Here is a 22,404-nt window from a genome sequence, read left to right as displayed (position 1 = left end):
TGAGTGTCAGCACCACGGTCCAGGATGAGACAACAAACATCCACGAATACATCACGAAGATGGCCCCAACTGACCGAGTGCTCAGTGAATACCTTGGGCAGCAGAAACCCAAGAATGAGGAGGAAGAGGAGGCACCATCATGGAAGGACAGGCCCCTGCACATTATGTACCAAAAGCAGATAGTGGAGGTGGCTGATATCTTGAAATCCTATCAGTGGCTGGACAAAGCTGGACTGAAAGACAGGACAGAGGCACTAATCATGGCAGCACAGGAACAATCTCTGGGCACAAGATCCATAGAGGCTGAGGTCTATCACACCAGGCAAGACTACAGGTGCAGGCTGTGTAAAGATGCCCCAGAGACAATCCAGCACATAACAGCAGGGTGTAAGATGCTATATATATATATATATATATATATATATATATATATATATATATATATATATATATATATATATATATGTATATATATATATGTAAGAAACAAATTAATTGCCCAGGTGAAACAGACAGATCTGCCAGTTCTCTGGCAAATGCCAATGAAGATGCATGGTGCTGGTCTGTGAGCACAGGTGAAATATGCACTGTAGGGCTCTGCCAGTGCTCCTCCTGTTCCACTTCAAGTAAAGGAGCAGGTACCAGACCTGGTGGGTTAATGCCCTTCTATGGATCTACGACTTCTACCACTCTTGAGTCGAGGAGGAGGAGGTGTACCTCTGCAACCTGAATGGCCTGCAGATAGTGTCTCATGCATTAATGACAAGCACACTAGGAAAAAGCAAATTAGAAAAAAAAGAAAGAAAAATAGTACACAAACTGAATGCAATGATCTATGGACACCACATGCAAAATGAGTCTGTCGTGAGCCGTGTGCTGTGCTGTAGTGTGCTGGAGCAGCAGAATGTGGGAAGTGGATAACAACAGAGTGAATAAACTGATTCGCGAGGCCAATAATGTTGTGTGTGTGGAGCCTGATTCTCCGACAGAGGTGTCAGAAAGGAGGATACTGTCTAAGCTATTGTCAATATTGCACAATCCGTCACGCTGTCTTCATCTTGTGCTGGAGCGTGTTCAGGAAATACTCATTCAGCCACATGCACTACAGAATTCTACAGGACATCATTCCTACCTCTGGCCATCTTTACAACTTTCCTTATCATAAATGGACTATTTTCACTTGCAATATCCTGTCTATACTCTGCATAGTATCATTTTAACTTTGGAATATTAAAATTAATATTGCACTTATTTTTACTTATTTTTTATAGAGAGTTAACTTTTTTAATCTTTCATATTTATATTTAAAGTGACCACCTGTAACAATACAATTTTCCACTGGGATTAATAAAGCATTTGGATAAAATGCATACACTTTTGTGGGGGAGTGCTGTTTGTTGTTGCCTCTCCACTATTCATGTTGTCACTTTCTTTGCACCAAAGCAGGTTAAATGATCCACAGTGGTCAGTGCTTCCTAACTGGACACATTGTTATCTCTGAATAATGAAGTTTAACCGACTTTGTGTTTCCTTAAATTTTTTATTTATTCATTTATTTTTCAACGAGTGTCTTTCACTCGTCGGACGCTCAGAAATACAAGCTATGGGGAGTACATTTGAATGCAGCACAGTTTTACAGCTCTGTCCTCCGGTTGTCATGGTGACCTTCAGGGCCTGGATTTTGAAGAAGAGCCTCACACAGTTATATCATTTCGTGTATGCGAAACCGTACATACGCATTACAGTGTTTTTAAGTAAGGACATGGTGTACTTTTATTATTTATTAACGGGATTTAGCACCTCTTTCTGAACGGACCACATGATGGCGCTGTAAGGACAGCAATACACCTCTAACACATCGTCAACATCCGGCGACACGTCTCTGAGCCGCCCTGCTAAGCCTCTCGATGCATCTTTATTTATTTAAACCGCTTCAGACTCTTTATTTAAAGGAAATGCTGTTTGTTTGACGCTCTCTTCCAACTTGAAAGCCAGTTTTAAAGTGTAGCTAACCGGGTTAGACAACGCCAATGGGGGAGGTGAGGAAGCTGCAGAAGAAGTTGAGACAGATTGAAAATCTGGAAATAAAAATCAATCTCACCCCAGAGGAAAGATTCAAGGTACAGAAACACTTCATTCGCCTTTCCCTCTTCATTACATCTCCGTGTAGCCTGTGTGTAAATCCTGAATAAATTTCCCTCAGGTGAAGCACGAGGTTATACCTGCAAGAGCAGCACAGACACACATTTAGCCTAAATTAAAAACATCAGATAGATATTGACCTGCTGACAGTCACTACAACAAAGCTGTCTATTCAATAGACCACACAGTCAATGTAAGCATTAGAGGTTTGCCACACAGTACAAGTCAGCTGCAAAAAGGTGTGAAGTAAGGCTTCTTAAAACTAACAGTGTTGGCATCGTAAAGCCATGATTAACATGCATTAATAATAACCGTGCAATGAATAATTTGACAGTTTTCGCCCCAGGAACAGCAGAAGATCACAGGTTGAGCCGAATGCATCTGGAAAATATAATAATCAGAAACTTCAGGAGAGCTTCTGCGTGTTAAAGACCAGAATGTGAATGCAATAAGAGAGTGGCCGAGCCCCACAGCAGTGATTTCCGTGTACTGAGCTGCCCCTGGTTCTGGCAGCAGGACTGTAAATGCATGCATGCATGGCGTGACACACATTTCCAGCTGAAAGGCATTTGGCAGCGTTTTTCCCAAACATTTTGTGCATAAACAATGCAAGCCAAAATTTCAATTTCAAGACACACCTGCATTCATAGTTGTCGAAAATAGCCTGCACATCATCTGAAATAGGATCGTTTTTCTTTTAATTATATATTCTTAGATGAAGGCACGTTTAAAAGCACGTGTAAAGGATCTGGACGGAGCTTTAAACCTTAAGTTTAGCTGGTTCCGTCAGTTTGAGAACCTTCATTCAATGAAAAACAACCAGTGCTTCCCACCTGACCCCTCAGAGCCAGCTCATTTGATTTGTGCAGTAACTTTAGTCTATTTAATGAATCCATGAAAGTTGTTATCTTCTTACTATATAAGCATTTTATGAGTTGCAGGGCCTGAGGTGGGCTGAAATTTGGAGCTTTTTCTCTCTCTCTATCTATAACTGTATATATAATAACATATATAAAACTCCAGGTGTCAAAGTCTAAAGACAAACTTTGTACATCATAGTTTCAATTGCATGACACCAGTTTAATCTCTGTGACATGGAGTAACACAAACAAGCAATGGCATCCTTCATGTTTGATTTGTTTTCTCATCATTCACTGGAGAAAACGTCAAACATTGCATGCTGGGTAAACCTTCAAGGGTCATATCAACATTTGAGATAGATGGCCAGTCAAAGCACGTGAAAGCTGTAATATTTACCTGCGTTTAGATACCAGGTTCATCTCCATCATCTCGCCGTGATTCCCTCTGTGCCAAAGGCATTTTCTAATACAGTCACATTTCAGCACTTACGAATGCAGCGTTTGGCTGTGAAATGAAGAAGCAACATTGGTACTGACATGTTCTGTATAATCAGATTCTGTATAATTTCTTGGCTTAAACCTGACCTTTATGTTGTAACTATGCATATTTCCAGCTGTAGTTAGGGTAAAAAGTTTTTGTTACCTTACATAATAGAAGTTTATGCATACCTGTCCATTTAAGAAACAGAAATGGATGTTAAACTAAAATAAATGAGCCCCACTTATGTAAAATACTGGTTATAATATTGTGTTGCCAGAATTATGTATATGCAGTAAAACCCTCAGTTTGGAAACATATCACAAAGAGGATCCTGAATATATCTATTCTGAAAATGAAGTAGGACCTGGATCACAGAGGATGATCTGAGATGAGCCAGCAGATTAGGACACTACAAGTATCACAGCAACTGGATGCTTCCCGCCGGAGTTTTTTGACATTTTGTTTTTAATTCAATTTTGTTTCAAAGAGTGATTTAGCTTGTATCAGTTTAGTTCTTTTTTTAGTTTCACTGTTAGCATAATGACCTTGCTTCCCTCTAAAGTTTCATAAAGTGAGTGAAAGGGACACGCCATCTTATGCAAAAAGAAAAATGACACAAGATTAACAGGGATTGAGGCAACGAAATGCAGCAGGAACAACCACTGACATATTTGACGGTATCATTGAGCAAACCCAAATGATAAAGTCTAAAAAATCAGCTGATTATGAGGAAGTCAGTCGGGAGCATTTACACTTTACGTCATAAAAAAACGAATCAAAACATAAAGGTAATATGAAACGGTGACAATAACAAACATATTGTGCAAATTAAATCAGTTCTTATTTATAAAAACAGATCGTCTCTCTATTGCAATGTGATGAAGCAACTGAAAAACATAAAAGAGTAGCAACATTTTCCTTGCAGTGTTGTTCAAATGCAGTTATATTCAGAGTTTTTAGTATTGCATCCTTTGCTTCACAATGTAGTGGTTTACACACTCACCTAACAAGTGAAAGATCCTCAGTTTGATCCCAGGAGGAGAAACCAATCCCCTGGGGGTTACGTCAGCAAAAGCAGCCAGCATAAAAAAAACATCTGCAAAGCCACCTGCTGTGGCGACCCCTCGTGGATAAGGAAGCAGCTGAAAGTGGCTTTATTGTGTCCTTTACTTAATGTGATGAAAGTTTAGATTAAAAAACCAATACAGGGAAGATGATATCGACTTTATGTGCAGGAAAAGATCAAAACGGGTACAATTTCAAATCAATTATAGTGCAAATTTAGGAGTAAATGCACCTGCTGCCTCTGCAGTCTTTTAAAAAATAGCTTTAAAATCCCCATACTAACCAGTTCAAACATCTCAGCTTGTTCCATAGGAGAAACCAGGAAGAGGAGCAGGTGCGTCTGACTTTATTTCGACTCTGCCAGCAAACATTCGTGGTTTAAACACATGTGTATTTAAACCAATCAGAGGAAGGAACCAGGCCAAGGAGAGATTCATTTATAACAGCCTGCTTTAGTCTTTGGACATATACAGCTGGCTTCTTATCACTTTAGAGAACAGTGTTATGTGCAGTTTTCACAGCTAGTAATAAAAGGTAAGGCACAATGGTTTAGAGTATCCAACGTAGTGGGATTCTTTCATAAAGAGCAGATCACAATAATCCAATAAAGGTGAAAAATGAAGTGTTACTTTGCCGTGTGGGAGAAGAAACTTAATTTTGATGTGCTTTCCTTCAGCATTACCATTTATTTCTCTACTTCGCTACATTTTAGAGCAGCGGTGTCAAACTCATTTAAGTTCATAGGCCACTAGGAACCGAGTTTGATCTCAGGTGGGTCCTACCGGTGAAAACACTTCATAGTAATCATGTAATAATAGCAGACTTTTAAATTCTCCTTTTTTCTTATACAATGTGAAGATCGACTTTCTGAATGCATTTAACAAGCCTCCCATTCACAAAACAGATGAAGTGCAACCTGAGATGTTTTAGAAAAATAAGTGCAGTTTTTCCACGTTCTGTTATTACAAAGAAACCTGTAACTTTGTGATCATGGATCTTCATTCCAAAACCTACTTGCCACAGGGAATGTCTTTGTTTATAAGAAGCCTGTAAAAATGAGAAGAATGGCTCATGTCATGATCTTAGAGGTCTGAATCATTAACCTCTTTCAAAACAATTTTTATCCAACAAAATACAATCTTCTTCTTCTTCTTCTTTTGGCTGTTCCCTTTAGGAGTTGCCACAGTCGATCATCTTCCTCCCACCTATCCTTAGTATCCTCTTCTCACATCAGCCCTCTGCATGTCCTCCTTCACTACACACAGCTCCACGTTCAGCATCCTTTGTCCAGTATCTCCACTATCCCTCCCCTGCACAACTCCAAACCATCTCTGCCTTGATACTTATTTGAGCTGTCATTCTGATCTAATCCACTCCTAATGAAAATCTTCAGCTCTGCTACCTCTAGCCTGCCCTCCTGTCCATTCTAGGTATTTATATATACGTGCATGCCAATAGGTGGTCCAGTTGTGGCCTGCAGAGGCTGCATGTTTGATACCCCTGTTTTAGAGTGAAACGTTGTGCCTTTTCTTTAAATAATTGATCTGACAGATCTATTTGCTGGTTCCTTTTTTAATTAGAAAAGTAGACGGCAGTCTTAACTAGTCTTACCTAGATTAAAGTGGCTCTTCCACAGCTGATGATCAAATATTACGATTACACAGCAACACTTTATTGTTCTGTTTTAAGAATACATTTCCCACAATGCAAAAGCGTGTTAGATGCACTGCGCCTTGGAGATTTTCAAATGCCTGAACCCGTGTTTTAAAAATCTGTATTCCGCAATCTCCTGCTGGTAAAAACCACGATAATTTCGAAGCTCCGCCGAGAGCCACGAAAGATACAAACACTGATTTTCACAGGCAGAGTAAAATGCTGACAAATAAATTGAGAAATAAAAACTAGGGGAGTGCTCCTTTAACCGAGGAACCAGCCACCTAATCTAAAATTGACACGCTTGATTCACTCATTCATGCATATTTCAAAGCTCACAATCTAACAGGAGTATGCTGTATGTTGCGGGCTGCAGTCTAATAAATCGAGACAGGCCGGGTATGTTGGTTGTGCATATAAACAACTTGTGGATTTAGCAGCTTGGTTTACAACCAATCTCGTGCCTCTTCCCTTCTCAGATCTCCAGGAAGGCGGAGCTTCGTTCCAGATTGGCTGAGCTTCAGCTGCAGCTTTCTGGCCCGCAGCAAACTCTTGGGATTGTGGGAGACGGAAAAAAGGAGAAGATGAAAAGACAAGTGTAAGGAAGTGAGGGAGAGGTACCAGCCACGGGTGGGGGGGCAGATGAAGAGAAACATAATTCTTCAAAAGCAACAACATTCACTTTGAAGCCTTTGATCTGTTTTGTATGTCTATCCAAACACATTGCAGGTCAAATACTGTCATGCTTTAGGAAATTTGGAACTTTCTCCTGCTCGTCATGTGTAAACATCATTCAGGGATGTCGTTGTCCTTATTGGAGCCCCTAAGGAGGGAAATCCGCATGTGTGTGGACATTAACATAAAACTGAATGAAGTACGCTGATTTTCTCCTGGCAGGCAGACTACAGACTACTACTCTTACAGGAGTATTATTTTAGTTTGTATGACACTTGGAGATCCTCCGCAGGTATCCTCACTGTCACCAAGCTGTGACTGTGTGCAGTTTGCATCTCGATTATATATTCAGCACCTGCTTTCTGCACTGGCACAGGGAGGATGTCCCTGAGGCCCTTCCATCACAGACGCCTCCAGCCTCCAAGATCCTTAAGGGAGAAGAGGAGTCCAGAGCTCAAGCAGCGCCAGCCCCGGCTGCCAGGCAGAGGAAGGCGGAGATGGGCAGAGAGCGGGAAAGGACAGCGGCGGCCAAGGTGTCAGATAACTGTCGGGACGTGTCAGGCGACTGCGCGGGCTCTGACGAGGAGCGGCTACTACGGCAGGAAGGTGGGATAATTAAGAAAAGTGGCTGGAGAGATTGCCGTTACGATTTGTCACTGGCAGTTAAAAGCACAAAGCGGTGCCCTAATTTGTGATTAACATCTAAAATCAGATTATTCTTCTTTGCCCCGAAGGAGTCCTAACAAGCTCACGAGGCAGCCAGTTTTAAAACCAACTGGCTGCATATGCTTCCCTGAAGACAGGGCCCACGTTTTGCATCCTTGGAGCTAATTTAGCCCCACGCTTTGCAGTGGCAGACTAATCCATATTGAAGAAGTGTGTAGATTAACGAGCCAGGGTGCTGATGAGTCAACACTGCTAATTGCACAAATCATTTCTTTTACAGAAGCTGAATTTACATCCCTCAAAGCGTCGTGGGAGAAGGCGAAGTTTCGCTTGAGGCTGTTGCAGGGTCACAGTGACATAGTCACCTGCGTGGTTGCTGTTGACAACCTGGTGGTTTCTGGGAGGTAAAGCAGGAAAAGAAGACTCGATTTGCATAATGGATATGCAAAGTGAACATTTCACCTAATTTATCACTTAATAGGCTCTTGCTCTCTCCCTCGCTGTCTGACATATATTTGGTTTTCTTCCTCCGCCTGATCACTCGGCGCAAATCTCTTGCGGTTTATGTGGAACGCCTTTTAACTTTGCTTGTTTTCTCCCCCCTCTCTCTTTCTTTCCTCCTGGGCCCTCCCTTTTTCTTCCCGTCCGTCATTCTCACTCTTAAGTCGAGATACGACAGTGAAGGTGTGGCACGTTCCCACTGCAACAGAGCACAAGAACTTAGGAGGTCACACCGGCGGGGTCACCTGTCTGGCAGCACCTCCCCCTGAGTATTGCAAGAGGCTGGGTGAGGAAACACACACGCACACACAGATCCTAACATGTGGGCCGAGCAGAGCTGAGTAATGCCTCTGTCCTGCGGTTTGGTAATTATAGGAGCAGTTCATCAGATCAGCCCAGAGAGAGGTAACCACAGTGGACACTTTAGAGAGTTCACTGTCTGTCTGAAGCAGGCAGCCTTCCATCATTTGCACTCCAACACATCTCCGGCTCTCCTCCTACATCCCCTCCCCACCTGCTTCCCCAACTTAAAATACCAAGTCTAGAAGTGAACTGATGACGCAGCTCAGTCGAACCATAGTCTCTCTTACTAATTACATGGTTCCTTTTTAGTCATTTTCAGTCTTTGTCTTGCGGTCTCCTCTTTTTTATTTTGCGCATCATCACTTATTTACAGCTTTTTGCCAGCGTAATCTCTTTTCTCTTTCCGTCTCCCCTCCTCTGTCCCCATTCTGCTCTTTGTTTGGTCTGCGCGTACCCCCTCGACAGCCTGGTCCCTGTCTTTGTCCGACAAAGAGAGGTTTATCTTGAGTGGCTCAGTGGACTGCTATGTGAAGATCTGGGCCCTGAGTATTGGTAGGCTTAACCACACAAACACACACACACACACACACACACACACACACACACACACACAGCGACATAGAGTGACATACATATATAGGTAGATGGAGCCTGAGGGTTGTGTGTGGGAAATGTGTGCATCGTAATCAATGTTTGCCTGTGTGACTGATGGCCTGCGCCCTGTCAGTTAAATTCGATTTTTACTGTTTCCTTCAGGGCAGTGTGTTAAGTCTATCTACACATTCAACGCTGTGACCGCGCTCTGCTTTGTGCCGGAGGAGGATGGCTACATCATCACTGGATCAGGTGTGTTTTCCTGAGGACAGTATGTGTTGGTGACATACCTATTTTTGTGCATGTATGTGCCCGTTTTTTGTTGTTGTTGTTGTTTATGGGACTAATATGCATGCAGAGTCTGACAATGTGGCATCATCTGCCAGTGAGTTAGGGAGAGCAGCTCAGAGTTATCGAGCTGAATCACAGTGATGGAGGCACACAGTTTAGGCAGCCAGGCTCAGGTGGGTCAACCGTAACCCACAATAATGACTGCCAGTCGCCTGTCAGCGCGTATTAACCTCACACTCTGTCACCCCGCAGACGGGGGGAAAGTTCAAGCCTGGAGCTGGGACACTTTCCAAAACTGCCAGTCAGTCAATGCTCACCAGGAAGCCGTCACCTCCATCCAGGTGGGTGGGTCACTCACCTGCTGACCATCACGCTCTCTTCACACGGAGGATGCTCAAGCTGTTTTCATTTTCAGCCTATTTTTAACTTGAAGAGTTTTTTTGTTTCCCTTCTGTGGCTGTCTAACGTAGTTTTTCAAACTCTTGATTAGTAATTTGTGAAAAAGCCTCTTCCCCGGAAATCAAACGGCTATATTTCTTCACATCATCCTCACGCAAGCTTTCCTTGTTTATTGCTTTCAAATGGAAATCAAAGATATTTGTTAAGATGTAAGCTGTGGAGCTCGTCCAATTTTAGAGCATACTGTATATATTTTGAGTGAAAAAAGGCTTTTTTATGAATATTGAAACCCAGAGCTGGATATGCACATTTTTTTTTTCAATTTGCAATCATCATAATATGCCTGAAGCATTAAAGCGTAGCACATCATTGTCATCCTCTGTGTTGTTTATCATGCAAAACGCAAAATCCATTTATAACCAGCAGCAGAAGCACAGAGACATTTTAAAACTGTTCACACACTTCTCTTGCATTTGCACTAACATGCATACACTCACTCTAAGACACGTGTACACAGACACACACACAGGGTAAAGACTTAAATCACCATGACAACTGTGTCTCTTGTGCCCTCCGCAGTCTCAGGGTCCACTGGTGTTCAGCGGCTCGGCTGAGGGAGGGTTGTCTGTGTGGGAGAACCGGGGTTCGGATAGAGACCCCCTGAGGCTGCTGCACCACTGGAACAGCCAGGTGACAGGCTGCGGAGGGGAGGCGTGCGGGCGTCTAACCCTCAGCCCGCGGGGAGACAGAGTGTTCCTGGCTTATGGTCGAGCCTGGCTCAAAATCCTGCACTGGAGGACCGGTAGGCTGTGTGTGTGTCAGAGAGGAAGATCCAAAAAGGAAGGCAGATTTAGTGAAATCTGCATAATCCTTCCACCTAACATCTGTCCAATTATCACAGGAACGATGACCAGACTGACCAATCACAGCAGTATCACCGGAGTAACAGATTGTATTCACCAGACGGGAGGCCTCCTAATTGGATCCTGCTACGATCTGGCGAATGGAGAGAGCAGGCTAAATTGTGAGTCCCACATCTCTCTTTTTTTACCATTGCAGGTGCTGTTGCAAAGCCCGCACTGCTTTGGTATCTTCAGAGAACCAGACCATTTTTTGGCACCTTTGAAAACCAATAATTATGCAGTGTTGCTAACAGAAGCTGGGATAATTACCGTGGGAAGGAGATCATTGTGGACAGAGTCTGGGGGCTGCATCCCGCAGCAATTCCAGCTTTGAGGCCAGCAGATTGGTGATGGTGTGTTTCTGCCAGCTATTTTTTAGGGGAGGCGAAATATGCGGAACTGGTTCTAGACTGGGGACCAGTGCTGTATTGCTGGAAAACGAGCAAACCAATTTTAATTTACCGAGAATGTAAAAACGCAGTTTTACACACTTTATGTTCCTCCGTTGACTTCCGGTCCCATCATGTCTCTCTCCTCTCTCTAGTGTTCTCTCTGCCTCAGTGTCGGTACCTGGCCTCTCTGACCTGGCCTGACGCTCCCAGAATCATCTGCTTTGCAGCATGGACCACTGGGAGCGGAGACCACCGATGGGTCACCGGAGGTCAAGACCTCATCGTTTGGGAGCAGCTCCCGAGTTCCGGGAGGCAAAGGTGGGAGCGATACTTGTCAACACCACTGGCTTAAAAAGATTATAGATCCAAGCTGCTCAATTATCTTCCTTATTTGAATATTCATTGTTTGTTCTGAGGTCAGCTGCACTTTTAATTCTAAAGCTATAATTGGATTTAATGTGCTAATGGGTTTAATTGATTTTGACACACACATTTATCTTGATATCATGCTTTTGGTTCAGGGGGTGTTAAATCTAAGGCGAATATAAGGGGCTAGAACCAGCCTGCCACAGGGCTCAATCTGGTCCACTGGACGGGTTTGCAAAGAAAAGTCATGAATACTTCCAATTTTTTCACGAAATCTCGGTGCAGTGGTACCAGCTTGACTGTACCGGGAGTAAAAATCTGTGAAAAGTTGAAAGTATTTCCACGACACACCGAGTTTGAGGACTCATTAATCAGAACATACTGTGGTTGTTCAGTTGTGATTTACTCCACATATGAAGTGTTTTGTGCCTTTGTAGATCAGCTGTGTAAATTATAATGCACATCTAATGAGAATAGATTGAGTGAACATGCAAAATTGAGACGTATTTCTACAGCAGCACCTTTTTCCTCAGACATCTCAGGCTGTTTTTCATCTGTTTTCTAAATGCGAGTGTTGCCAGAGTGTGATCTATAGGTTGCTATGCAGTAGTTTTACTGTTTGGTCCACTTGAGATGAAATCGGGCTCTTCTGTGAACTATAACGAGTTCAAAGCGCCTGCTTTATTTAATTGCGGGTGTAAATGTTACAGGGGTGATGTCACGGCAAGGATAGACAGTCTAATGGATTCCTGTTTACTGGAGTCAGAGGGAGACACTGAAGATGATGAGGAGACTGATGGTACACACACACACGCTGCAATTTCACACACATTCACATCTTCATTTGCTGCCTCACACGTTTAATGAGCAACCGTGGAATTGCCGAAATGAATACGGTCGTGTTAATTTTAGGTGATGCTTGTCGTGAAAAATCGTTATGACCCCCCTCGTCTAATTTAGATTACGAGGATAACGACGAAGGCGGCGATGAAGGAAAAGACAGCCGGTCCGCCGCCGCGGAGGAGGACGCAGGGTCCGGCTCGTGGCTCCGCTGCGCTCTCCAGTGAGCGCCGCTTTCTCGTGCCGAGAACACCACGGCCTGCAGCCATGAAGAGGAAATGAGAGGGTGGGAGCGAAGTGACAGCGAGGGAGGGTGCAGGGGTGTGAAGTGTGACAGACCGAGTATCAGTGTTGGAAGGAGAAAGTGAGCGAGTGTGCGTGTGAGCGCGATAAGCAGATTGTTTTCTGTGTAAATATTATTTTCACATACAATAAAGCTGTCACACTGTGACTCTCACCAACAAATTTGCATCTCTTTTTTGCTCTTTTTGTATTTCCGTCTGACCCCGTCTCCTCTGGAAACACCAGTTCTTTAGCCTCCTCTGCCAGCGTAAATGAATGTAAATTAAATTTTATTCCCGTCATTCCTTTCTCTCGCGCCTCTTCCTCTTTACTGTCTGTATTTCTGTCTCTTTTTTTCTCTCTGGGGTGTCCTTGCTGTCTTTGTAAACACAATTGGAGAGGTTTCTTCTTTTTTTTTTAACCTCCGCCTCCAAAATGAGCTTATTAATGTCGTCCTCGGTATCATTTCTGTTTGGCTCGTCAAATTCATTTCTTTTTCCTCTGTGTCCGTTTAATTGAACCCATTTTAAAAAAAAACCACATAATTAGCATTTAAATCTCTTTCCTACAGTCTCTTGCCCTCCCCACGTCGCTCTCTCTCCCCTCTCTTACTCCACCAGACTCTGCATGTCTCAGTCGCTAAGGCAACCGATGCTTTTTTTTCCCCTCCCTCCCTCACTCTCTCTCTCTCTCTCCCTGTATCTCCCCCTTTCTCTCTGTCTCCCTCTCTCATTCCCTCTCTCCACAGCCAGAGGTAGGCATGATAACTGATATGTGTCGGAGCGCGTGTGTTCGTGTGTCTCTGAGTGACATTTCTGTGGCATTTATGCAGTAGTTGTTGATAGGAAGTTATCTCTCTCTGCTCAAAGTGACTTATAGAGTACTCGCTCCATGCATGACGACTCTAATGATGATTAATGTGCCGTGCTCAGGTGTGTGTGCGCTGTGGATGTGTGTGACAGGGCAGAGCAGACGACCGGTGTGTACTTCTGGATGTTTTTTTTTTTACCATGCAGATGTGTGTGAACATGTGGCGGACAGTTGAGCTTTAGATTGTGATGCCCCGGGGAGTCCGCGTGTGTGCTTCTTTCAAAATGTGACAGAGTTGGCTTTTCGCCAGCACTCTTGCTGCTGTCTGTGTTTACATGGATTTTATGTGGCAAAACACAAGAAGAAGAAGAAGAAAGGAGGCGACAAAAAGCAGGACCCTCCCCCCTTTCTGGCTTTTATTCCTCTCTTGCCCCTCTGTTTTATCTTACAGAGAGAGATGATCGGAGAAGAGGAGTCTCAGTGAACAGAGTGAAGCGATGGAGAGATGGTAAGATGGATAGTTTCTGAGGTGGAGAGATGTGTGGGACGCAGATGCATAAAATGTCATTCTGAGTGATGGCCGGCTTGAGAATCAATGTCTAAGCTGTTGAGGTCGTGCAGGGCGGCCGCGGACAATGCATTTTCTCAGATAACTGTCCTGTCACTCCACCCTCTCTCATCCTTTCTCCTTCACCTTTCCTTCCAGCTCCATCTCTCCTGTCGCACGACTGACTGGCCTCATCTCTCTCCTCCTGGTTGCTTTGGTGACACAGCCCTCCACCTGTAACCGTGACGACAAAGAGGCCGAGGAGCAGGTGGACGCCTTGTCGGTCCAGCTGTCCGTCACCGCCCAAGTCACGCCCACCCCTCTGTGGGCGGTGGTCTGGGGTCCCACGCAGCAGCTGGAGGACGAGACCTACCACTTCCTCTCCAGCCAGGAAACCGATCACCTGTACCTGCATGGGAACCAGCAAGAGGCCAGCACCGCCACGCCTGAGAACTGGCTTTACCCTGACGAAAGCATGCAGCCACCACTGGAGCCCAAGAAGGGAGTTGAGGATGGTGGGACTGAGGCAGAGGAGACAGAGCCTGAGGAAGGTGGGCATCAAGAGATGAAGGATTTCTAAATAAAGGTGTCCATGAGTTGCAGTGAGCGAACACACTCACATGCCAGGAGTCCTCTAGGGAATTAGCTGTCATGAGGGTGAAGGCTGACACCCAGCTGTGTGCACCCGGCTGTGTCTGCGGCGGGGATTGCCTAATAAAGTTCTCATCACTCACAGGGAAGAATTAGCCGCTGTCATAACTGCAAAACACAGAGGAGACGTCATCGGATGGGTGTGATAGTTGGAGGCTAGAGTCTTGCACGTCCAATTTGATGTTTCAGCTGGCTACACTGTTTTCTTCTTTTGTTCTGGCTACAGCTAAACAATCTGAGATGAATAACTTCGTGAGTGTGTGTGTAAATGTGTGTGTTACAGTGGACCCACAGTTCTATGTCACCGTGACCATCTCCTCGCTGCTCATCCTGACAGCAGTCATCATTACAGCCAAACTCTGGTAGGAACCAAAATTCTCTCCTCCACCGTGTCGTGTGTGTGTTTGTGTCCATGACCACATAAATATGAGGTGGGCATTGCTGAGTAAGGATGAGGCGACTTTCCTTGTGTAAGCCTGACACGCAGCAGGGTGGTGTTACTGGATTCTTCTGGTTAAAATACCTCAGGGCCTTTTTTTTTTTTACAATGGTAAGAAATAGAAACTGGGTATTTTCCAAAAACTGAAATTGCACACTTCAGTGGAAGCATATGAATGTAGCAGCATCTTGGACACTTTAATGTTGAGAGAGGTGTATGAGCTGCTAATTATCATCTTGTTTTTGTTCTTTATTTTAAAATCATGGTTCTTTCCATTAAAGCAGGGATGTGTTGAGGCCAGCTGAATGTTTGATTAGAACAGTCCCAACATGGGGATTTGTAACCCCACCAAGGAGTTGAAAGAAAAACCTGAGGCATAATGAGATGATTAAAAACAAAATATTCTGCTACAGAAAAAAAAATTGTTTTCTGTCTTCAGACTTTTATCTCATTAATTACTAGATAATTGCACTTCATTAATATTTTAATAATTGTAAGTGGACTAATCTCGATTTGATGACCTGGTTGTTATCCAAAGACAGTGAGGAGAGGGTGCAGAAAGGCAAAATCGTAATCTTGGCTTAATCTTCACTGTAGGTTATACCTGACTCAGAAACTTGTCAGGACAGGTCATAAGTGTTAACAGAGTAAAGCATATGTAAAAGAAAACAAGGCCATAAACTGTGATGTCACCGGTGGGTTCACAAAGTCTTCACTTGTGCTGAGTCCTTGAGATGAGTGTTTTCGGATGTCGCTCTCTTGTTTTTTTTAACCAGTAAGCAAGTATGCGTGCTAATAGGTAACACTATGTTAATCACATGCTAGCCATGGGCTGAATCACAGCCTGCTTTATTGATTATTTTACTCCGAATGGCAGCATGATTTGCTAAGTAAAATTCATAATCTTCTCTTAAATTAATAAGACCAAAAACAAACTCGTTAGGATAGACTTTACATAGGAAGTGGACATACCTATGAAGCCATGATGTCACCCATTGTTTGGTGGAAGCTTCAAATTTAGCATTTTGGCTGCTGACCATATTGGTTTGTGGAGCCTGTATTTGCTGTATTTGGGCAAGTGGACGGAGTAATTGGCTAAGGCTAACGAACTCGGGTTAGCAAGCTGAGCAAGTAGCATCCATAAACTGTATGTGAGCAACACAAAGACACAGACATCTGCTAATTAGTCTTAATTAACAGACTGATTAAGATACTGCTGTGAATTTCACTCATTAAAACTGAAGCACAGACTTGCACCGTCGCTGGAAGTTCCTGACGGTGCTCCACCAGAAACTTCCTTGTGATTACTTTGCCTGCTAGCATGTTACCACAGTCACCCACAGTTGACATGAATAACGCCCGCTTGTCTGCGGTCTCTACATTTACTCTCTGAGCAGTAATTGCGAAAAAATGTGATGGAGTTCACAAACAGAAAACATTCGCCTTCATTGTAAAAGTTATGCCTTACTGCTCCACCCAACACATTTTAAGCAAACAACTTCTTCTCTAAAGGCAGAATATCATTATTTCTGGTTTGCATCATTTACAGGCAACCTGCTGTTTTCCGTGCAGACTGAGGGTACCACAGTAACTTGCTAACAACCAAAGCAACTACAAGAAGTTTTTGGTGTAGCACTGTGTATCTCTATTTCAACCAGTTTTATGCTAGCGACTGCTAGCAACCTCCAGCTACTGCATAATACACATTTTTTCTTTCAGGGCCTGTGCTAACACACTGGTATCTAGGCTTGTGTGACTCAAGCTTAAAGGCAGCTATTGACTGAAGCTACCTGTGTTGCCACAGCTTTTAAGCCTTAAAAACATCAAAACAATTGACTTATAAAACATGTCATTGCTGTACAGTTGTTATAAAGGTTAAATAATCCATAGATGCCAAAACTGTATTTAATACTAGGCTGCAAATATTCCTTTTAATGGTGTATGTTGGCCATTTAAACATAGAAGTCAGTGGCGACTGACTCACTTTTGTAGCCAGCCTCAAGTGGCCACTAGAGGAACTGCAGTTTATGGACTGGTTTCATTTTTCAGCTCTGAGGTGAGCATCATTACCACTTTATCTTAGACTCCTGTACAGCCAGGCTTCCTCTTGGACCCAGATGAGTCTCCCTCTGCTGGAAATAAATTAAAAATGCAGGTTTATGGCACCATCTATGGAACTTGTTTCCATCACTGAGTTTTTTCCCCTTTTCTTTCTTTCTCTTTTTTTGCCAGGCAGAGTTCATTTTGACTTAACTTTGGATTTTTAACTCAAACTTTTGAGTAAGTCAAAATTTTGACATATGGGTGTTTTTCATTGGCATAAACAAGCTTTAATAACCACCTAATTGTCTTTAATTTTGAGACCTATAAGTCAAATCCATCATAAAAACCCAGATGCCTCATGTTTTATAGACAGTTTAGGAGAGTGCTGAATTTGCTTTTTTATGTAGTAGTATTTAGACTTTTGTTGTTGTTTTTTTAAATAAAGCGAGTAAGCAAGAGACACCATTTTCCCCCACACATGTGTGTAATGGGACAGATGCATGGGGTTTAGATGAGTGGGGTTTTTCTTGAAGAGGAGACTTTAATGGCTGCAGATGTGTTTGCCCGCACACGCTGGCCTGCCCGTCTTGTCTGTGCGCCTGTCGCCGATTATGTTACGGGCCTAAATGAGAGCTGAGTAATTGCTCACTAATGACTTTATTAACAGCACTTGTGTTCCCAAAAGTCACGATTGGCACAGATGTATCATTTAGAGCCATTAAAGTTGCAGTGATTAAGCATTAACTATAACCAGTGATCTCTTGTCTTATAGTTTTGGGTGTTCACGTGGCGTCCCCCGAGCGTATAGACGCAGAGTGGGAGGTGTGTGTGCGCATGTGTTATGTTTTCAGGCCGGGGAGGCAGGTAGGAGGTGATCCGTACACACATGGCCATTATCTCTCCGCGATGTAGTGAAGCACTTCTTCGCCTTGCTGATCAAACCAATAACGGCTCATTTATTTGACCGCTGGGACCCCTCTCTTCCCACTCTCACACTCCCTCCCCCCCTTCTCGCACTCCTCCTCCTCTTCCTTACTGTAATCTCATCTGCACATCTTACCTGAATTTCTGTTGTATCACTTTTTTTTCATTGCCTGCATCGGTATGATTTGTTCTCCCCCATATCCCCTTTTCACGCTCTCTCTTAATCTCAATTTTGCTCCCACACTCGTACATTATCTACCCCTCATACCCCATCTACCCCTCCCCTCCTCGTTTCTCCTTCCCCTTCGGCTCCCACTGGATTTTTTTTCTCTTCCTTTCGTTGAATACCTGTTCTCTCCCCCCCCCCCCCCCACACACTTCTTTTAGGTTCCTCGCTTTGTTCCAGTTATCGTCAGTGCCTTGCTCTAAAGCTGCCTGTCTCTGCACAGCCGGTACTTCTCTTATCTCCCCCACCAGTCTCCTATCTCTCCCAGCACCGCCAGTCCGGCTGCAGATCCACAGATAATCCTCCAGCTTGCCGTGAGCTGATACATGATAAGCCCCCCTTTCTCTCTGTTCCTGAGACTGGCCTTCGCTCTTGTTTCGATAACTTACTTCACCTGGCGCTGGCAAAAAAACAAAAAAACCCTACACTGCTTAGTGAATCCCAAGTGGTATTAGAATAGCGAGAACTGCAGGGAGTCAGTCTGGAGACATGGCAGCAGCTCCTCTCTATAGACTGGCTCGTACTTCAGTGTCATAAATGTGTAAATAACACCATGTGTTAGAGGGAGAAAGTGCCGCGGAAGGAACGGGAAGGGGGTACAGATGGACCGAAATGATAGCCTATAGTGGAAATTGGCCACAGTCCAGTTCATTATGATTATAGAAGAGCGGCATATGTGCTCAGTGATTTTCCCAGCCCTAAAATCGTCAGTGTGGCTAATGTCATCAAGTGTGTGACGGTGTGTGTTTGTGTGTGCGCGTACAGTGAGAGGAGTCAGCCAGGAAAGAACAGGTGTTACTGAGGGACGATGAGGGTGCACGAGGGCTTTTATGGCGGTGAGAACAGCTTTGTTGTGCGTCTAAGTGTTCCAAAGAGCCCGAACCTGCGCCTCTCAACTGCGTCTTCACCAGAACTCCCCTCTCCTTACAGGAGTAATGGCACGACACCTCAGTCACGCGCCACTGCTCCGTCCGTTTCTTCGCCTTGTTGCATCCTTCCCACCTCCAACCTTCTGACTCCCTCCCCACATCTCACAGTGAAGTCTCCTTCCCCATTTCTCGCTCTGCCTCCCTCCCCCCCCTCTTTCCCCTCTCCGACAGTGTTTTAATGAGTCCGATGAGTGCACTAATTCTCTCTCACAGTGGCAGGATAATGTGTTCGCTGATGCTAAATGGATCGGCTGTTCCTGATGTTCTCTGACTTCGTTTCTCCCTCTGTGTCTTTCATTCTGATCGCTCTCCTTATCGTTCCTCTCCGCGCCTCTCTTCATTTCAATCTCTCTGTCGTTTCCTCGTATCCGTCTCGCCCTCTCTTACTGTAATATCTGTCTCAAACTCAAACTAACTTTATTGCATCTGTTTATGCCCCGTTTCTCTTCTCGTTTGTCTTATCTCTCTTCGTCCTCGCACTTGTGTCCCACTCCATGCCGACTGCTTGCCTCTTTAACTCTTCATCCTTTGCAAATCTTGTCCCCCTACTCCCCTCCTCTTCCTCCATCTATCTATCTGACTATCCTTTCTCTCCCAGTTACGATCGCAGCTGTTCCCAGCATCCGCCCCCGCTTTCCCGTGGCGTAGCACCCCCCCTCTCCCTCGCTCTCCCTCGCTCCCTTGCTTCGGAGGACAGCCGGCAGACGCTGCACAGCACCTCCTCCTCCTTCACCGACAGGGAGAGGTAATGAGTCGCCTCACCAGCTCTACACGGCCCGAGTGTGTGCGCGTGCGTGCGTGTTTGTGTCAGTCTCTAAGCCGCATGTGCGTGTGCGAGTCTCCGTGCAACCCCTGGATTGAAGTTTTCTTCCGTGTCTGTGTGTGAAGCACCCGTATTACCTTTTCGCATGCACTGTAAGGACGTACCTGGAGTGTAATTGGACGGTGGTACTATTCTCTGTGGAGTATTCAGGCCTGAAGTGTTGGCGCTGCTCTAAGATGTATCAGTGTTTTAAACTCCCTCACCGGATGAGTCATCCTGGGCCTATCAAAAAAGGCGCCCAACCACCATCCATGAAATGATGCTTATATTCGAGAGTATTTAAAGTTAATCTCAATCAGGATAATTATAGAGCTACACTCCAGTGCTCCCCCTCTCACTTCCTCCCCTCCCATCAGCTTCACCTCCACCTTCCTCTCCTCCTTCCTCGCTGCTCTTCCGTTTCTTCCTCCCCCCCCCGCCACCTTCTCCGTCCCCCTGCGACGCAGCGTTCCTTTTGCATGTACACAACTTTTCCAGCTTCAGGCTTTTGTGCTCCACTTCTCCTCTCTTCTTCTGCCTTTTCCTTCCATCGCCGGGCCTCCCCAGCTTCTTCCTTTCCTTCTATCCCTCTCACTCTTCTCCTCTGTGTCTCTTGCTGTGTCAGGATCCCTGTTGTGAACCTCTGAGGTGACTGTTTTTCCATATGGTAAACATTTCTACGGGGCCTGAGGAGGAGCATCAACAAGACCGGAGGGTGCGCCCGCAGCACCGTTTTTATTTTCTCTAAACTGTGAAATGAATTCAGGGATCCCAGGTATCCAGCCATCACAAAACACTCCTGCTTCCCTGAGGTCTAAAAAAACAAAAAACAAAAAAAAGGAACATCTGAACTCATCTCCCTCCTTTCCTCCGTCCGTCCGTCCTTCCTTCCTTCTGGCTTGGTGTAAATTTCTGTTAATGTGGATCTGCGTCACTGTGACATGTTCTCCGTTTTCCAGCCTTTATTTGGCCTCGAGCTCTGCTAAGCTTCGACCCGCCACGACTAATTCACAAACAAGCAGTTTAAACAACCATGAAGCATCCCATTATCCCCGAAATGCCCTACCTGTGCTTCCACAACCGTTCTCACCGATCCAGCCCCACATGTGAAGCTGTTTAGTATTAATGGCAATCCCGGCAGAGTCTTCTTTTTACATAACATGACACTCAAATTTGGCTCAGATTAACAGGCTTGTAGATGGTTAAAAAGCCATTCTGAGCACCTCCACACACTGAACGGGGCATTTCACAAAGCTGTTTGGCACGGCTGTAGCCAGCAGCCAATGTGTTTAACATGTCACGCTCCAAAAACTGCTGTTTATTCCCCGCTTTGAGCGCCCGAAATGCAAATAGTGTGGCTATATCCCTCTGCACTATGCAGAGGAGCCTGTTTTTGTTTCAGTTTTTCCTCATGATTTGTTCTCTTAATTATCTGGCCGACGTTCACCTTTTCTCGGCGAACCTTTTTTTCTGCCGGACGCTGCACAGGTACTTCAAATATTCAGGACATGAATGGAAGCGAGGAACCGTTCCTGCTGAAAATCGATGTTTCCCAAAGGTTTGGATGGTACACTACAAAGACAGATTGATGTATCAGTGAACTGCACATGTGATCAAAGGACTGATGTTAGCACAACAAGATGTTTTTCTTCTTTTTTCCCCCCCTCTTCTTTTCACCCGACAGCCAAGTATCTCAATCTGGAAAACAAAACCACCATTGTTCCCTCTCACATTATTATCATCATTTTTTTAGCTGTCTTGGGTGTACCAAAGGAAAGTAGAACATCAAGGAGCATCGTTTCTGTATCTCCTGTGAATCTGCATGTATACACCTGTGAGAGTTGCTTTGAATCTATTATTTATAAAATGTCTATTTTACCTATCAGTGAGTGATGTCTTTTAGACCCTTTCAAAGCCAAATGTCACTTTGTGTCTGGCAACTTTTCTAAGCAGCTTTGAGGCATGACCCCCTCCTCCCCTCCCCCTACCAGTTACACAAACACACACAGATTCCCACTACACACATAGTGCTGGTGGCATCATGCGTAGCTCGTGCAATCCTCCAGATATCCAGTCTTGTGATTTTTAGTAGCATTCCTGTAGAAATGTGGTCTTTCTGTACCATGGAAGTTCAATAAAGACTCAATACTGGCGTTTTAGCTCTGCCTATCTGTTTATTTCTGTGCATGTTGAATAAATTCCCCCTGGAGCGGTGCGATCGGCAATGCTTTATGGGAAGGATAAAGCTTACACCGTGCATTTTAATAGCTACCCCTGTATCCTAATCTTTTTCTCCCTGAAGTGAACATTTAGTCCACTGCCTTGCATTGATTTGAAACCACAAGCTTGGCATTGAAAAGTCTTGAATATGCCAGCCACGGTTGGCTGTTTTTACACCATTGAGGAGCAGATGAAAGGAGGTGAAGAATAAGGCGCTTGCTTTTGTCTGAAACTTCTTCCTTATCTCCTCACCTCATACGGATTTCTTGCGCTTTACAAAGATTAACGGGGTGCTAAGCAAGAATTTCCTCTGTGTAGTTTCTCAAACAAATGTCAATAAAATCAAGGCGGGCACGAGTAGAGAAATGCCACTGGAGTGTATTGAGATTCTGCGGCAGCAT

At 44.4% G+C, this 22,404-nt stretch overlaps 2 protein-coding genes across 4 annotated transcripts; both read left to right on the top strand.

Annotated features, from left to right (window-relative positions):
- Positions 1-1,849: 1,849 nt before the first annotated feature.
- Positions 1,850-12,595, top strand: LOC113031442 (telomerase protein component 1). The gene is made up of 13 exons (XM_026183517.2): positions 1,850-2,120; positions 6,681-6,799; positions 7,253-7,482; positions 7,823-7,946; positions 8,208-8,329; positions 8,812-8,898; positions 9,103-9,192; positions 9,484-9,572; positions 10,210-10,432; positions 10,532-10,654; positions 11,077-11,242; positions 12,001-12,089; positions 12,251-12,595. The coding sequence occupies exons 1-13, from the start codon at positions 2,031-2,033 to the stop codon at positions 12,355-12,357; spliced, it is 1,659 nt and encodes a 552-aa protein (XP_026039302.1). The 5' UTR covers positions 1,850-2,030; the 3' UTR covers positions 12,358-12,595.
- A 508-nt stretch (positions 12,596-13,103) lies between these two features.
- Positions 13,104-21,942, top strand: pianp (PILR alpha associated neural protein). 3 transcript variants are annotated; one of them, XM_026183522.2, is made up of 6 exons: positions 13,104-13,166; positions 13,674-13,730; positions 13,929-14,320; positions 14,704-14,782; positions 19,580-19,726; positions 20,409-21,942. In XM_026183522.2, the coding sequence occupies exons 2-6, from the start codon at positions 13,720-13,722 to the stop codon at positions 20,428-20,430; spliced, it is 651 nt and encodes a 216-aa protein (XP_026039307.2). In that variant the 5' UTR covers positions 13,104-13,166; positions 13,674-13,719; the 3' UTR covers positions 20,431-21,942. The 3 variants fall into 3 exon arrangements, with proteins under 3 accessions (XP_026039307.2, XP_026039306.2, XP_080164526.1); XM_026183521.2 differs by lacking the exon at positions 13,104-13,166 and having other exon boundaries at positions 13,592-13,730; XM_080308400.1 differs by lacking the exons at positions 13,104-13,166; positions 19,580-19,726 and having other exon boundaries at positions 13,592-13,730; positions 20,409-20,579.
- Positions 21,943-22,404: the final 462 nt, after the last annotated feature.

This window comes from Astatotilapia calliptera, chromosome 11, assembly GCF_964374335.1.
Source record: "Astatotilapia calliptera chromosome 11, fAstCal68.1, whole genome shotgun sequence".
Lineage (NCBI taxonomy): Eukaryota > Metazoa > Chordata > Actinopteri > Cichliformes > Cichlidae > Astatotilapia > Astatotilapia calliptera.
Note: the sequence above shows the minus strand (reverse complement) of the source record. Positions and strands in the feature narration are given on the sequence as shown.

Coding starts and splice junctions, on each gene's coding strand:
- LOC113031442 (XM_026183517.2), top strand. CDS start 2,031: ATGGGGGAGGTGAGGAAGCTGCAGAAGAAGTTGAGACAGATTGAAAAT. Junction 11,243..12,000: donor CCGAGTTCCGGGAGGCAAAG/GTGGGAGCGATA, acceptor TAAATGTTACAG/GGGTGATGTCACGGCAAGGA. Junction 12,090..12,250: donor AGATGATGAGGAGACTGATG/GTACACACACAC, acceptor CGTCTAATTTAG/ATTACGAGGATAACGACGAA.
- pianp (XM_026183522.2), top strand. Junction 14,321..14,703: donor GGAGACAGAGCCTGAGGAAG/GTGGGCATCAAG, acceptor TGTGTGTTACAG/TGGACCCACAGTTCTATGTC. Junction 14,783..19,579: donor ATCATTACAGCCAAACTCTG/GTAGGAACCAAA, acceptor TTTCTCTCCCAG/TTACGATCGCAGCTGTTCCC.